General features: G+C 42.9%; 1 protein-coding gene across 1 annotated transcript in view; it reads left to right on the top strand.

The window, feature by feature from the left end:
- sf3b2 (splicing factor 3b, subunit 2) overlaps positions 1-16,946 on the top strand; it is a 50,020-nt gene that overhangs the window by 17,580 nt on the left and 15,494 nt on the right. The window contains exons 11-15 of the mRNA XM_084312890.1: positions 211-327; positions 424-504; positions 965-1,192; positions 6,767-6,916; positions 13,715-13,804. Coding sequence (XP_084169016.1) covers positions 211-327; positions 424-504; positions 965-1,192; positions 6,767-6,916; positions 13,715-13,804 — 666 coding nt within the window. The remainder of the gene's footprint in view (positions 1-210; positions 328-423; positions 505-964; positions 1,193-6,766; positions 6,917-13,714; positions 13,805-16,946) is intronic.

Raw genomic sequence — 16,946 nt, 5'->3', positions numbered from 1 at the left:
TATAGACATTATACAAAAGTAACTGTACTTACAGTAGATTTCATTCACGGTTTTTGCTGCTCTGTCAGGGGCACCTGGTGGTACTAAATCCAGATTTAATTCTGGGCCCGGGGGAAGGTTCCTCCAGAGGTCCCCAGGGCCCAGGGGGTAGGTTCCTCCAGATGCAACGTTCTTCTCTGCATCGGCTTAACTTGTGTTTCCCTTCCTCAGCTGACCGACGACGTGAAGAAGGAGAAGGAGAAGGAGCCCGAGAAGCTGGTGCCGGAGCTGGTGTTGAAGAAGAAGGGCTTCGAGGAGGAGAGGAAGGACAGCGACGACAGCGACGATGTACGTCTCGATACGGAACAGGAGGAGGAGGTCACACTGCTTTCAAATAGGCTTCTGCTGATACCGAGTGTGTGTGTGTGTGTGTTTGTGTTTTAGGACATGAGACCAGATGTGCCCAAACTGTCCAAGAAGAAGATGAGGAGGATGAACCGACTGACCGTGGCTGAACTCAAACAGGTACATATCTCTGGCTGTATATTTTAGAATGTTTATCCTTGACTGTATTTTTATTATTATTCTTATTTGTGATTTTTTACCACCTATGTTTATTGTGAGCGATCTGTAGTGCTGAATTTCTGAATCTACTTCTATTCTATTATCTACAACTGCTTCTTGCTGTCGGCCATGTGTGTGAACTAGAGTAACCTGTGGAAGATGACTTCTTTCTGTCTTTAATACCAATAGATTTTCACAGATCTTCGGCCGTTCGGAGCGCCTAAAAAACAACTTTAGCTTGTTGATGTTTTCATAACCTGTCGTAGGGTTTATTTGTTGTTGTGTAATATTTTGAACCTTTTATCCTTGAGTTTTTTAAGCACTTTGTTACATTAAAATGCGCTCTACAAATAAAGTTGAACCCTACCATTTTACTTCCTAAACTTCATCTCTCATCCCCGACCCTCCTGCCCCCTCGAAGCTGGTGGCGCGGCCCGACGTGGTGGAGATGCACGACGTGACTGCCCAGGAGCCCAAGCTGCTGGTCCACCTGAAGGCCACCAGGAACACGGTGCCGGTGCCGCGCCACTGGTGCTTCAAGAGGAAGTACCTACAGGGCAAGAGGGGCATAGAGAAGCCGCCCTTCGAGCTGCCCGAGTTCATCAAGAGGACCGGCATCCAGGAGATGCGCGAGGCCCTGCAGGAGAAGGTGGGTTGGCGTGGAGAAGGAAATGGATTCGGAAGCACATGATCTTAAAATAACCCTTTAGGTTCGAGGCCGACATGTTTAGTCTGGTGCTGGGACCCGGGCTCGTTACATATCCAGTAGAAGCAGGCCCAAGGCTTGTTATATATCCAGTAGAAGCAGGCCCAAGGCTCGTTACATATCCAGTAGAAGCAGGCCCATGGCTCGTTATATATCCACTAGAAGCAGGCCCATGACTCGTTATATATCCAGTAGAAGCAGGCCCAAGGCTCGTTACATATCCAGTAGAAGCAGGCCCAAGGCTTGTTATATATCCAGTAGAAGCAGGCCCAAGGCTCGTTACATATCCAGTAGAAGCAGGCCCATGGCTCGTTATATATCCACTAGAAGCAGGCCCATGACTCGTTATATATCCAGTAGAAGCAGGCCCAAGGCTCGTTATATATCCAGTAGAAGCAGGCCCAAGGCTCGTTACATATCCAGTAGAAGCAGGCCCAAGGCTCGTTACATATCCAGTAGAAGCAGGCCCATGGCTCGTTACATATCCAGTAGAAGCAGGCCCAAGGCTCGTTACATATCCAGTAGAAGCAGGCCCATGGCTCGTTATATATCCAGTAGAAGCAGGCCCATGGCTCGTTATATATCCAGTAGAAGCAGGCCCATGGCTCGTTATATATCCAGTAGAAGCAGGCCCATGGCTCGTTACATATCCAGTAGAAGCAGGCCCATGGCTCGTTATATATCCAGTAGAAGCAGGCCCATGGCTCGTTATATATCCAGTAGAAGCAGGCCCATGGCTCGTTACACATCCACTAGAAGCAGGCCCATGGCTCGTTACACATCCACTAGAAGCAGGCCCAAGGCTCGTTACATATCCAGTAGAAGCAGGCCCATGGCTCGTTACATATCCAGTAGAAGCAGGCCCATGGCTCGTTATATATCCACTAGAAGCAGGCCCAAGGCTTGTTATATATCCAGTAGAAGCAGGCCCAAGGCTCGTTATAGATCCAGTAGAAGCAGGCCCATGGCTCGTTACATATCCAGTAGAAGCAGGCCCAAGGCTCGTTACATATCCACTAGAAGCAGGCCCATGGCTCGTTATATATCCAGTAGAAGCAGGCCCAAGGCTCGTTACATATCCAGTAGAAGCAGGCCCAAGGCTCGTTACATATCCAGTAGAAGCAGGCCCATGGCTCGTTACATATCCAGTAGAAGCAGGCCCATGGCTCGTTATATATCCACTAGAAGCAGGCCCAAGGCTTGTTATATATCCAGTAGAAGCAGGCCCAAGGCTCGTTATAGATCCAGTAGAAGCAGGCCCATGGCTCGTTACATATCCAGTAGAAGCAGGCCCAAGGCTCGTTACATATCCACTAGAAGCAGGCCCATGGCTCGTTACATATCCACTAGAAGCAGGCCCAAGGCTCGTTATATATCCAGTAGAAGCAGGCCCAAGGCTCGTTATATCAGTAGAAGCAGGCCCAAGGCTCGTTATATATCCAGTAGAAGCAGGCCCATGGCTCGTTATATATCCAGTAGAAGCAGGCCCATGGCTCGTTACATATCCACTAGAAGCAGGCCCAAGGCTCGTTACATATCCAGTAGAAGCAGGCCCATGGCTCGTTATATATCCACTAGAAGCAGGCCCAAGGCTCGTTACATATCCAGTAGAAGCAGGCCCAAGGCTCGTTACATATCCAGTAGAAGCAGGCCCATGGCTCGTTAGTCGTTATATATCCAGTAGAAGCAGGCCCAAGGCTCGTTACATATCCAGTAGAAGCAGGCCCATGGCTCGTTAGTCGTTATATATCCAGTAGAAGCAGGCCCAAGGCTCGTTACATATCCACTAGAAGCAGGCCCAAGGCTCGTTACATATCCAGTAGAAGCAGGCCCATGGCTCGTTAGTCGTTATATATCCAGTAGAAGCAGGCCCATGGCTCGTTACATATCCACTAGAAGCAGGCCCAAGGCTCGTTACATATCCAGTAGAAGCAGGCCCATGGCTCGTTAGTCGTTATATATCCACTAGAAGCAGGCCCATGACTCGTTATATATCCAGTAGAAGCAGGCCCATGGCTCGTTACATATCCAGTAGAAGCAGGCCCAAGGCTCGTTACATATCCAGTAGAAGCAGGCCCAAGGCTTGTTACATATCCAGTAGAAGCAGGCCCAAGGCTCGTTATATATCCACTAGAAGCAGGCCCAAGGCTCGTTGCATATCCAGTAGAAGCAGGCCCATGGCTCGTTATATATCCAGTAGAAGCAGGCCCAAGGCTCGTTATATATCCACTAGAAGCAGGCCCAAGGCTCGTTACATATCCAGTAGAAGCAGGCCCATGGCTCGTTATATATCCAGTAGAAGCAGGCCCATGGCTCGTTATATATCCAGTAGAAGCAGGCCCAAGGCTCCTTATACTGTATATCCACTAGAAGCAGGCCCAAGGCTCGTTATACTGTATATCCAGTAGAAGCAGGCCCAAGGCTTGTTACATATCCAGTAGAAGCAGGCCCATGGCTCGTTATATATCCAGTAGAAGCAGGCCCATGGCTCGTTATATATCCAGTAGAAGCAGGCCCAAGGCTCGTTATATATCCACTAGAAGCAGTCTCAAGGCTTGTTATATATCCAGTAGAAGCAGGCCCAAGGCTCGTTATATATCCAGTAGAAGCAGGCCCATGGCTCGTTACATATCCAGTAGAAGCAGGCCCATGGCTCGTTATATATCCAGTAGAAGCAGGCCCAAGGCTCGTTATATATCCAGTAGAAGCAGGCCCAAGGCTCGTTATATATCCAGTAGAAGCAGGCCCATGGCTCGTTATATATACAGTAGAAGCAGGCCCATGGCTCGTTACATATCCACTAGAAGCAGGCCCAAGGCTCGTTACATATCCAGTAGAAGCAGGCCCATGGCTCGTTAGTCGTTACATATCCACTAGAAGCAGGCCCATGGCTCGTTATACTGTATCCACTAGAAGCAGGCCCATGGCTCGTTATACTGTATCCACTAGAAGCAGGCCCATGGCTCGTTATACTGTATCCACTAGAAGCAGGCCCATGGCTCGTTATACTGTATCCACTAGAAGCAGGCCCATGGCTCGTTATACTGTATCCACTAGAAGCAGGCCCATGGCTCGTTATACTGTATCCACTAGAAGCAGGCCCATGGCTCGTTATACTGTATCCACTAGAAGCAGGCCCATGGCTCATTTTGAGTCCTGGCCTGTGGTTTAACAGGATTCCGACGGGGTCTTAATTTTGATAATCAGAATAATTTTAGGCTTTAGAAATGTCTTTAAAAAATGGGATTAGGAAATTACCTCCTATATTGCGATAACTTCTGTATCATTTAAATGTGTTTGGGAGAAATGTAGAGTAATCTATAGCTTATCGGTTCGCCTACAACAATATGTATGGAATTACTTCTTTCATAGTCATTTTCCTTCATATAGGGCTGGGCGACATGGCCAAAAACGCTATCGCTATAAAATTATTTTCATATAACTCTATCGATAATTATCGTCGATATAATGTCTGTCAAGTTTAATTAACTTCTTATGCCCGGCGCCGATGGACGGGCTATTAATAGACTTGTTTTGCTGCTGCGAATGTCTCGAGTTGATGTCGTCATCAGTCCGCGCACGTTAGCAGTTAGCCAGAGCGAGCAGTGTATCCCATGACAATGTACTAAATATCCCTAAAATACTCTGTTCCGCCCCAATACATTGCAACGACGTCCACCGTATACCACACACTACTATAACCGTGGCATCAGAATTCACGCCACACACATACTCGGCACGTAAATATATAAAATAGCGCCGTGCAAGCTAATTATCCTAGCCAGCCAAACTATAAAATTGCGCCGTGCAAGCTAATTATCCTAGCCAGCCATATTTCCAATGTACTAAATATTCCTAAAATACTCTGTTCCGCCCCAATACATTGCAACGACGTCCACCGTACACTACTATAACCGTGACATCAGAATTCACGCCACACACATACTCGGCACGTAAATATATAAAATAGCACCATGCAAGCTAATTATCCTAGCCAGCCAAACTATAAAATTGCGCCGTGCAAGCTAATTATCCTAGCCAGCCATATTTCCAATGTACTAAATATCCCTAAAATACTCTGTTCCGCCCCAATACATTGCAACGACGTCCACCGTATACCACACACTACTATAACCGTGGCATCAGAATTCACGCCACACACATACTCTGCACGTAAATATATAAAATAGCGCCGTGCAAGCTAATTATCCTAGCCAGCCAAACTATACAATTGCGCCGTGCAAGCTAATTATCCTAGCCAGCCATGTTTCCAATGTACTAAATATCCCTAAAATACTCTGTTCCGCCCCAATACATTGCAACGACGTCCACCGTATACCACACACTACTATAACCGTGGCATCAGAATTCACGCCACACACATACTCGGCACGTAAATATATAAAATAGCGCCGTGCAAGCTAATTATCCTAGCCAGCCTTGTTTACTACCTCTCTACCCAGAGGTGCAGCGCGGGTCTCCTTCGCTCTCGGCCATCTCCTTCACTGATTGGTTGTTAGTGCGTGTGCTCATATCCAAGCTTGGAAAATCGATATATATCGAAACTTTGCGACCACGTTTCATGTTTATTTCGAGGAAATAATTTATCGCGATAGTTATCGTTATGTTTTATCGCCCAGCCCTACCTTCATACTTCTTTGCCAGTATGGCCGTGAAATGGGTATTAAATCTTCCAAAATGGTATTAAAGTGTTAAATTGAACTTGTTGAAACCTGCAGGAACCCTCTTTAAAATGTTCTTACCCCATGGGTTGGTGAAGCAATTCTAAAGGAAGGAGCCTCACACTGTACATTGTTGTAACAGACTTTCACTATACATTGTTGTAACAGACTATATGTTGTTGTAACAGACTATATGTTGTTGTAACAGACTATATGTTGTTGTAACAGACTATATGTTGTTGTAACAGACTATACATTGTTGTAACAGACTATACGTTGTTGTAACAGACTATATGTTGTTGTAACAGACTATACGTTGTTGTAACAGACTATACGTTGTTGTAACAGACTATACGTTGTTGTAACAGACTATACGTTGTTGTAACAGACTATACGTTGTTGTAACAGACTATACGTTGTTGTAACAGACTATACGTTGTTGTAACAGACTATATATTGTTGTAACAGACTATATGTTGTTGTAACAGACTATATGTTGTTGTAACAGACTATACGTTGTTGTAACAGACTATACGTTGTTGTAACAGACTATATATTGTTGTAACAGACTATATATTGTTGTAACAGACTATATGTTGTTGTAACAGACTATACGTTGTTGTAACAGACTATACGTTGTTGTAACAGACTATACGTTGTTGTAACAGACTATACGTTGTTGTAACAGACTATATGTTGTTGTAACAGACTATATGTTGTTGTAACAGACTATGTTGTTGTAACAGACTACATTGTTGTAACAGACTATATGTTGTTGTAACGGACTATACATTGTTGTAATGTTGTTGCTTGCCCCCCCCCCCCCATTTCACAGGAGGATGCCAAGACGATGAAAACCAAAATGAGGGAGAAGGTTCGTCCAAAGATGGGAAAGATCGACATTGACTACCAGAAGCTCCACGACGCCTTCTTCAAATGGCAGATGAAGCCCAAGCTGACCATCCATGGAGACCTTTACTACGAGGTACTTGTCAATGCCATATTATGTTCCTATGTGTTTTTAACATAAATGGTGATTAAAGTTGATCTGAATCTGAAGGTAGTAGAGTAAAGTCAGGACAGCTGAAAAACACGGCAAATTTTCTGCCGTCGACAAAAAAACAAACACTTTCAGTCAATATCTGTCTTTTACTACTACCGTAATTCCTCTAATAGTGACCCGGGCTTGTATTTGCTTAAACTGTAGCGGGTACCAGGCTTTTATTAGGAGGAGGCATGTATAAGAGAGAGGCCTATATTTCTCATTTTCAAACGGATCATAATGAATAAATCAACATTTTGTGTCAGTTTGAACCCAGTAAAATGTACTGGGTTCATTTATTGAAACCAAGTACTGTATGAAATAGTAAACAGTGCAATTACAGGTGGTCGGTCACTGGTCATTTCAACGTTTTCAAAGTGAAATCAAGTAACTTTATCTTAGCAGCTCAGTATGCAGCTCAGTATATTAGTAACCCGGCTCGTATTAGGAGGTCGGCTTATAATTGCTTAGCTCAAGAGCGCACCCGGCCATTAATAGAGACCCGGTTTGTAATTGAATACCGGTCACTATTAGAGGAATTACGGTATGCTATGTCTTTATTACTATCTACTATGCTAATATGTAGGGGTGCACGATATAGATTTTTTGATATCGATACCGATAACTTTCTTCTCCTAGATAACCGATATATATATTTATTGTATTATAATTATTTATTTTTTATGTATATTCCTGTAGTTTTGACCTAACCAGATTTATCATGACATGAGCGTTACTACTATGAACAAAACAAAGCCAAGAGAACAGTTTTGACTCTTCAAATAAAGTGACTATATTTATTTTTCCAAATAAATATAATTTGAGTCTATCACAAAATTCACAATCCGTCAATGTCATTAACAATGTGTTTCCCTGAACAATGAGTGAACTAAAAACCAACAGGTATTGTGCTTTGTCAGTAGGGATGGGTACCGTTCACATTTGAACCGTTACGGTACCGGTACCTGTGAATCGATACCCAACGGTAACTTTTTTCGGTACTTTAGTCTCTAAAAATGTAATCTACCTACCTCAGTTGTGGGGGGGAAAAATCCAAACTTCAAATAACCACATTTTCGACCGTTTTTGCTTTCGGCTTGCCATTGCCCCGACTGCTTTGTTGTTGAATCAAGTCAAATCCTAAGTAGGCATATATTGTGCGTGTGAACGTTGACATGAAAAGAAAAAAGTATTAAAGAGAAAGTGTATACAAATCTTTTTTTAAATGTATTATCGAAGCTATCAATACTTTTATCGGGATGACGTCATAATTGCTGATATCGGCCCGATAATTATCGTGCATCCCTACTAATATGTCTATACTACTATGCACTTGAGTGTGGCACCCAAGATCGGCACTGCTAGACGAACAATACCACTTACCCTTAGATGTAGCCCTCCTGCTGTGCACAAATTCACTTTGGATAAACGCATCAGCTCAATGTAAAGGAGGTACTGGACGGCTGGACCTCTAAGCATTTCAATGGAAGACATTCATATCAAAGTGAAATGACAGTTTATAGTACATCAGTATATAGTTACGTACCTGAAAGTATAATGGACCCTTCAAACAAAGAACCATTTCAAAGTCCGTTTGGAATTTTAGTTTTTGTTGTTGGAAACTTGTATCTGCGGTGTGAATGTCATCCATTAGGGCTGGACGGTATGGTCTAAAATTTATATCACGGTATAATTTGAAGCATAGACGGTAACGGTATATATCACGGTATATTATTAACTTATCTTTAAATGTCTATATAAATGCTTCTGAAGGGGTAAAACACTGGTATGTCAGCTATTACTGTACTCTTGTATTACTAGGACATATTTCACATAGTACAGAAGTATTTTAAGAACATTTATTGTGCAAAACAGCAATAGAAAAATACAAAACCTTTTCTCAAGTGTCAAGGTAACGCATATCTTGGATCCAGTGCTTTGACCATGTCTTTAAAGCCCTTTCGATCGACAGTTTGAAAAGGAACCATGTCCTTACACAAGTAAACAGTGTTTAAACAGCAGAAGAATTTTGCCAAAACAAACCAATAGTATCCAGCTGCAGAACGGCAGACCAGCCACACTTTCAGACCCAAATTAAAAATTTTATTTAATTTTTTTTAATCCCAATTTCTTACATTACATTCACCCTGAATGTTGACGTTATCCAGGTGAAAAGTTAACTTCATTCAAGCAAGGCATTGCAATCCTTGACATAAATCATTTGATGTATAATTAAATCAAAGGAAATGTGTTTGGGTCTGAGAGTGTGGCTGGTCTGCCGTTCTGCAGCTGGATACTATTGGTTTGTTTTGGCAAAATTCTTCTGCTCTGTGACAATAAATAAATGAATGATGATATGCAATTTAAAACCAAAACTAAGGCCTCGGTATGAGTTTAAGACGTGAACATGGTCATGTTTGTTGAATAAAAAATAATAAAAAAAAGTTTGAAAAATATATATATATATATATATATATTTTTTTTTTTGATCGGATCGGGAAAGATCGGTATCGGTAGATACTCAAAATCACATGATCGGGATCGGATCGGGAGCAAAAAACGTGATCGGGACATCCCTAATTATTATTGCTCGAGAGTCTCTATGAATAATAATAATTAGAGCCTTCATTTTTCGTGGATGAAAACTACACCAGACTATAGATACCAATTTCCCCGAAATAACGCTACCGGCCTCGACAAAATCCGTTCATTGGTTATCCATTCCAGATACAGATGAATTAGCATATTAGAATAACAAAGAAATAACACATAAAACACATATTTTTAGGGCCAAATGCGAGTGAAATAGTTGCACTGTCGAGCCCTGGCTGTGGTTACGTGACGTCATTGCTATTTTAGAGCTGCTCTACCGGTTACAAGGTATAGTGAAAATCCATACCGTAGCGCAAATTTATACCGTATACCGTTTATACCGTCCACCCCTATCATCCATCATCTGCATGTATTCAACTTCTACTGTCTTTAACTGGGTATGTATCTTTAACCCTTTCACTACCAAACTACATACAGACAGTTAACCACAGTATTTTTATAATCATATAGTTTACATAAGAGAAGAACATGACCATATGACCAGACAAGCTACGTCAGGCCATCTACTGGCACCTAAACCCAGAACAAATCTACTAAAATCTTCTGTGACTTACAGAGCTATCATGGAATGGAACTCATTGCCAAGCTACTTCGCTGAAATAGAATCCAAAATTAAAATAAATACCATCTACTAACGAGCATGCACTGAACCCTTATGGCATAGCGGTGAAAACCAATTGACTGTTCATTGTATTTATGTTGATGGCAGTGAGTAGGGATGACCCCCGGACCCCGGTTCTAAACGGGAACCGGTACTATATTAGAAAAGACCGGAGTATTTATAAGCTCCGACGTCATTGGTACTGCTATCGATACTCTAGAGAAATTATTATTATTATTATTATTATCTAAAAGTTGCAAACGATCTCTCCTCTCTCTGTCTCTGCACGAGAAGCGAGCCGCAGCGAGTCATTATTATTACACACACTCCTCGCAAGTCGCGATAGTCCTACACATACAGGTACTTCTTAACACTTTGACTGCCATTGCTGGCCATGCTCAAGTTGCCGGGGGACGCTGTACAGCGTCCTTATATCAATATTTCAAAAATCTGCGATCGGATTCATATGTCCCCTCCGCTGGCCTGAGATCCACCAGCAGGACCCACTGAGCTCTCTGGCGGTTCAGGAGCGCCATCTGGTGGCCGATCGGCGCAATCGCTTTAACAGGAAGTGGCATAGAGGTTGTGCTACGTCCGTAGTACTTCCGGGTGCTCGCTATAGGTCCCGCGACTCTGGCTCGTCACGCTACACAGTGATCGATTGCCAATAACTCGATAAACAACATGATTTGGACGTATATACCATTATACAAGCTGGAGATGGACCGGGTAAATTTACATCCCATAATGATAAGATTTCAACTCTACGATGATCGCCCAACGGTGCGCGGAGACTGGGGTGAGTTTCAGCGTGTAACGTTACCGTCTTCGATACTAACTGCTATTATCAACATTTGACCCACATTAGATGATTGGTATAACGCTGCCCACGGAATTATAAACGGCCCCTAGCCCATCCGGTCAACATCAGATGACGTGTAGTAACTTCTAGAAGTACGTCTAGTTGTAATTTTTTATATCGCGCTGATTGCCATAAAACTGTATTGCATCATCAATATGCAATATATAATGTATTTGGGGCTATAGATCACGTTCTGGAGAAAGCTGCAGAAAGAGATGAAAACATACTTATACATTAGACCATACTTTACTATGAATATGTGAATGAAAAAGTTTAACGTTGCTACACAATGAACAATACATATAGGACTTTGAATGGGCCCTAATAATGGCAATGTAGCAATAGAATTTAAAAAGTTATAGCCCTGCAAAGAAGGGGACTTTCTCCATAGACAAATAGCGCTGGCAATCTATGGTATATCATGAATTTAACCTTAGGCAACCAAAGTGTTAACTAAGCTGCTGTCTCCGTGCTGAAGCGCGCTGCACACAGACGGCTCTGCCTCTGCATGCACTGAGTCGTGATGGCGGATAGAGCGAAGCGGTCGAAAGTATGGATATACTTTACAAGAGTCGATGCCGACAACACACGTTGCCACAAGTGCAACAAAACATTGGCCAGTAAGGGTGGCAATACGAGCAATTTATCAAAACATCTGTTGGCAAAACATGATATTAGTGTGCAGAAATGCGCCGTATTCGACTGCCTTGCACGCAGTGTTCCATCTGCATCCACGTCCACTGCAGCCGGTAAGCCAAGATACGGAGTTGCCTAGGCTAATAACGAATTATTACAAATAGGCTAATAAACAAAATAATTGTTTAGCTACAAATACTATCTAAAAACGTTTTATAGATCGTCAAGCTGAGGCGTCAGCCACCATGTCCCAGCCCAGTGAGCCCAGGGCCACCACACATCCTTTCTACCTCCACCACCCAAAGTCCTTTCTCCCTAGCAGCTAGAGGAATGATGACAGAGGATAGGGTGAACGAGTGTCACAGACTTTAGGTAACAACTAACAACTAATCATTCAGTGTATATCATTTTTTTTTGTATACATAGTTGTCTAACTTGTCTGTTGTTGTTGTTATAAGTTATTATTGAAGCAGCTATTCCCACCACTCCACACAAATGTACAATAATTCAATCATTTCTAATCTTTACTGTAGGGAGATGACTAATGCTCTCAACTGCAAATATACCCCTCCCTGCATAAATTATATTTATTTATAATACTTATTTATAAAGTTGTATAAATAATAAAGCAATGTCGAATCTTTTCTTAATTAATTGTATTTTTTTCTTGCAAAAAAAGTATCAAAAAGAACCGATAAGAGTACCGAACCGTTAAGCAGTATCGATAAGAGTAGTAGTATCGATAAAATCCTAACGATACCCATCCCTAGCAGTGAGTGCTGCTCAGGAAGCACTATTTATTTTATTTAAATTATTTTATTTTAATACTTTATACTAATAAGTATCTTGTACAATATCCTTAACTGAGGATGAGATTGAGGGGCGGCTACGTGGCGTAGTGGGCAAGGCGCTCGCCACAAATGCTGGAGACGCTGGGCTCGCCTGTTCGAGCCCAGCGCTCCACATTGCTTTCAGTTTAGCTGGTCGTTCATACTAATACACATTGGCCGTATTAGGGGGTGGGAAACTGATGGGTGGGGATCGGGCGTTGTGGACAGCGACTCCTACAGGTCGGTTGGTGCGCCTGCGCAGTAGAATCAGGAAGTGTCGGGGGCAGCGTGAGCCTCCCACGCGTTACTCCTCGCCACAGAGATTGAGCTGCGCAGGTGAAAAGATGCGACTGCTGTTACCTCAAGTACCGGAGGGGACTTGTGCTATGTATGACTTAGTCCACATTGCAGCCGGCTTGTGGGAGGCAAGAAACAGCGTTCGTGACAGGGGAGGGTTGAATTGGATGATACGAAATTGGGATGGGAGAAAATATAGAAAAATGGGAGAAAAAGTGGATAAAAAAAAACTGAGGATGAGATTGTTAATGATGTAATTGATGTTGATAATGATGTAATGTATTAAATATTGTTGTATTGTTGTAATAGCGTTTGTCAAGTGCAAAAGCTAATGGGGATCCTAAATAAAAATAAACATAAACCGTCTGTAGTGTGGTAGTGAAAGGTTGTGAAAGGTTAACCTTCTGTAGTGTGGTAGTGACAGGGTTAAAGAACACTCCTTCTTTACTTAAAGCTGCAGTAACAATTTTTCACATCTTCAATACTTCTTATGACCACCTGCCATCAGAAGGTCTGATTGAGTCCTAGTCGTGTCCTACTCAAACAACCCACGCTACCACCACTCTGCTGTTATTCCAAGTATTATTTTTTCTGCAAATCTCTTAGTTACAACAAAATTGTGCCGGTAACATGAGGCTTTCGTTTCGGGAAAATGGAGTTTGTTTATTGTGTCAACCTGTGGCCCCCTAGTGGTCAGAAAACCTTTGTTGCAGCTTTAATTAGATTAGAAAACATTGCTTGTGTGAAAGATCCTTTCCTTCCCCTTACATGTATTCTGTCTCTCTCTCTCTCTCTCTCTCTCTCTGTTTCTCTGTTTCTCTGTCTCTCCCTGTCTCTCTCTGCTGTCTGTCTCTCCCTCTTTCTCTGTCTCTCTGTGTCTCTGTCTCTCTCTCTCTGTCCAGGGCAAAGAGTTTGAGACTCGCCTGAAAGAGAAGAAGCCCGGGGATCTATCTGACGAGCTGCGCATCGCTCTGGGCATGCCTGTCGGACCTGTGAGTCACCTCCACGCTATTGTCCTTCTCCTTTTAGATTCAAATGTATTGTGGTTATACAGCTAGAGCTGTCCCCAAAGCCTGTTTTCGGGATACAAACTTTGGCAGGGTTTTTCGAACGTCCGTTCGAACCATCATTTTTAATTATGCAAAAAATGTGCTCCTAAATAATTGTTCTGGTTCAGTACTGTCCAGTCTTGATTTTAGGCACATAACGTAGAACATATGCGCATAATTTGCTGCAAAATGGTTATTAAAAGTAGTAGTACCGGGGCGCCCCAGTGGCGAACCACATAGCGCGCTCAGCCGCGACACGGCCGACCCGGGTTCGACTCCCGAACCCGTCGTTATTTGCCGAATGTCTTCCCCCCACTCTGTCTCCCATTCCTCCTCTGTCTCTCTCTACTGGACTGCCCAGTAGAAATAAAGCGATAAAACGCCAAAAAATTAATCTTAAAAAAAAAAAAAAAAAAAAGTAGTAGTACCTACTTACTGGTCACAGGAGGCTTCAATAATGTTTGGATGGTAATCCATTTTGTGAATCCATTTGTTGAAACATCATCTTTGTTGGCCGACGGCTCCTGCTATCTTAATGTTGGCAAGCTAAACGTGCATAGCTAACGTGCATAACATACCTGTTAGGGTTGGGAATCACCAGAGGCCTCACGATATGATTGTATTGCGATACAAAATATATTGCGATATGCTGAGTATTGCGATATTAATATTGCGATATATTGCGATTTATTACCTTTTTTCAACTGCAAAGTAAAACTGTCAACATGTTTTATCTAATAAAATAAAGTTTTCAGTCTGTTCATCTCACTTCAATAATTTTTATTGCAGCAAATGGGATTTTCTCAAGCAGACAGATGTCAACACTGTAATCTGTGTTGCATGTACCTGACAAACTGAACTGTTTGTATTAGTCATATTCCAACTTAACTGAATGCACACGGTGTGTGTGTCAGGGCTCGAGACTAACGATGTCCCGTCGTCCCGGGGACGATCAAATATTGATTTGGGACGAACAGAAATCTTTGCTGGGACGCAACCGGGACGGAGAGGTTTTTTTTTTTTCACCGACTCTGCTCCTCCCTCCAGCCCCTCCCGCGCGCATGTAAACACGGGTCTAGTAGTCTAGTCTAGTGGGACGGCAGCCGGGAGGACGGCGTCTCCCTTAGCTAACGTTAGCTACCGTTACAAAATGACCCAGTCAACCATTCGCTTCCAGTCCAATACATGATGAGGCATTGTCTAACCGAACGGTATGTAGCCGGCCAGCTACCGATAGCTCCTGACATCAACAAACGCTCCAGCAAACTCTAGTAGAGACGTGTATGATACCTGTTAGCTGTTAGCTGTTAGCTCATGTTAGCTGACGCCAGCTCACTGTTCAAAACGAAATGTCCCACTGAACTAAATAGTTCACAGAGGCGCTGTATCAACGTTATATAGCCGGCCAGCAGTAGCCACAGATAGCTCCTGATATCAATGTTTTATAACACTCATTCGATGCGTATTCGAGCTGAGGGCATGTTGTTGAATATGATCAATAGGGTCCAGCTGCACCTCCGGAGAATCCTGGCCGTAGCTGCAGGCTACTCGAGTATAGGGTCTAGCTGCAGCTCCGGAGAATCCTGGCCGTAGCTGGAGGCTACTAGAGTACACACAGACAGTGGAGCTTGTTGCGTGGTGGCGATGTCTCGCAGATAATACAAGTACAAGTCTAATTATATAATATATATATTTTATAAAAAAAAAATTATATAAAAATTTTTAATTTCTTTTTTAATCAAAACGATCGGTATCGGATCGGTATCGGCCGATATGGCTCACGACGATCGGTGATCGGTATCGGTGGCAAAAAACGTGATCGGGGCATCCCTAATAACAACTATAGACGACAACCAGTAAAGAAACAACATTTGATTTTTGGGACGGTTACATTCACTTTGGGACGGTTAAAATTGTATTTCGGGACGGTTCTGGGACGGTGGTGAAAAAAGTTAGTCTGGAGCCCTGGTGTGTGTGTGTGGACTACTGTACTATTACAGGTATTGAAATGAACAATGCAACTTCCTTGTACAAAAAATAAAAAAGATTATTTAAAAAAAATTGCATAATAAAATATCGATACGGGCGGCTACGTGGCGCAGTGGGCAAGGCGCTCGCAACGAATGCTAGAGACTAGGCTCGAACAGGATGCTTCCTGTTCGAGCCCCGCTCTCCACATTGCTTTCAGTTTAGCTGGTCGTCCACAGTAATACACATTGGCCGTATTACGGGGAGGGAAACTGAAGGGTGGGGATCGGGCGTTGTGGACAGCGACTCCTACAGGTCGGTTGGTGCGCCTGCGCAGTAGAATCAAGAAGCGACGGGGCCGGGGCCCCTCCAAAAGCCCAGACCCCGACGCTGAAAGATCGAGCCGCGCAGGTGAAAAGATGCGACGGCTGTTACCTCGAGTATCGGAGGGGACTCGTGCTATGTATGACTTAGTCCACATTGCAGCCGGCTTGTGGGAGGCAAGAAACAACTTTCGAAGGCGGGAGGATTGAATTGGACGATATGAAAATTGGGATGGGAGAAAAATAGAAAATGGGAGAAAAAGTGGATAAAAAAAAATCGATACTTGGCATCCTTGTATCGATACAGTATCACCACGCAAAGTATCGCAATACTATACTGTATCGATATTTCCCCCCACCACTAATACCTGTGTAACATTTTTTTTTTATCAATTTTTTTTATTATTATTCACATGAAACAAAACACATTAAACACAATCACAATACATAGAACTTCACAAGAAAATTACAAAAACAATAATAATACAGAATAACAATTTATACAGACAAAGAGAAAAGAAAACAGAGTTCAACCTTCTAATTTCTAAATCCAAGGAGTACTATCTAATAAATGGTCTTTCCCAGTGTTCAGCCCCGATTCCCGGCCGTGTGACCTTATATTAATAAAACGTACATCTCCAATTCACCACAAGGACCACTTTTTGAGAACACGACCCGAAAACAGAGCAATGAACCTTCATGAAAAAACAAAAACCTGTAGAGGTGTTCCATAGACTCACAGAGACAGTGTAAAAGTGACCAAACAGTGAAGAAATAATTAAATAGCTGCCCCC

Source organism: Notolepis coatsorum, assembly GCF_963971535.1.
Source record: "Notolepis coatsorum genome assembly, chromosome: 4".
NCBI lineage: Eukaryota > Metazoa > Chordata > Actinopteri > Aulopiformes > Paralepididae > Notolepis > Notolepis coatsorum.
This window is presented reverse-complemented; position numbering and strand designations above follow the sequence as displayed.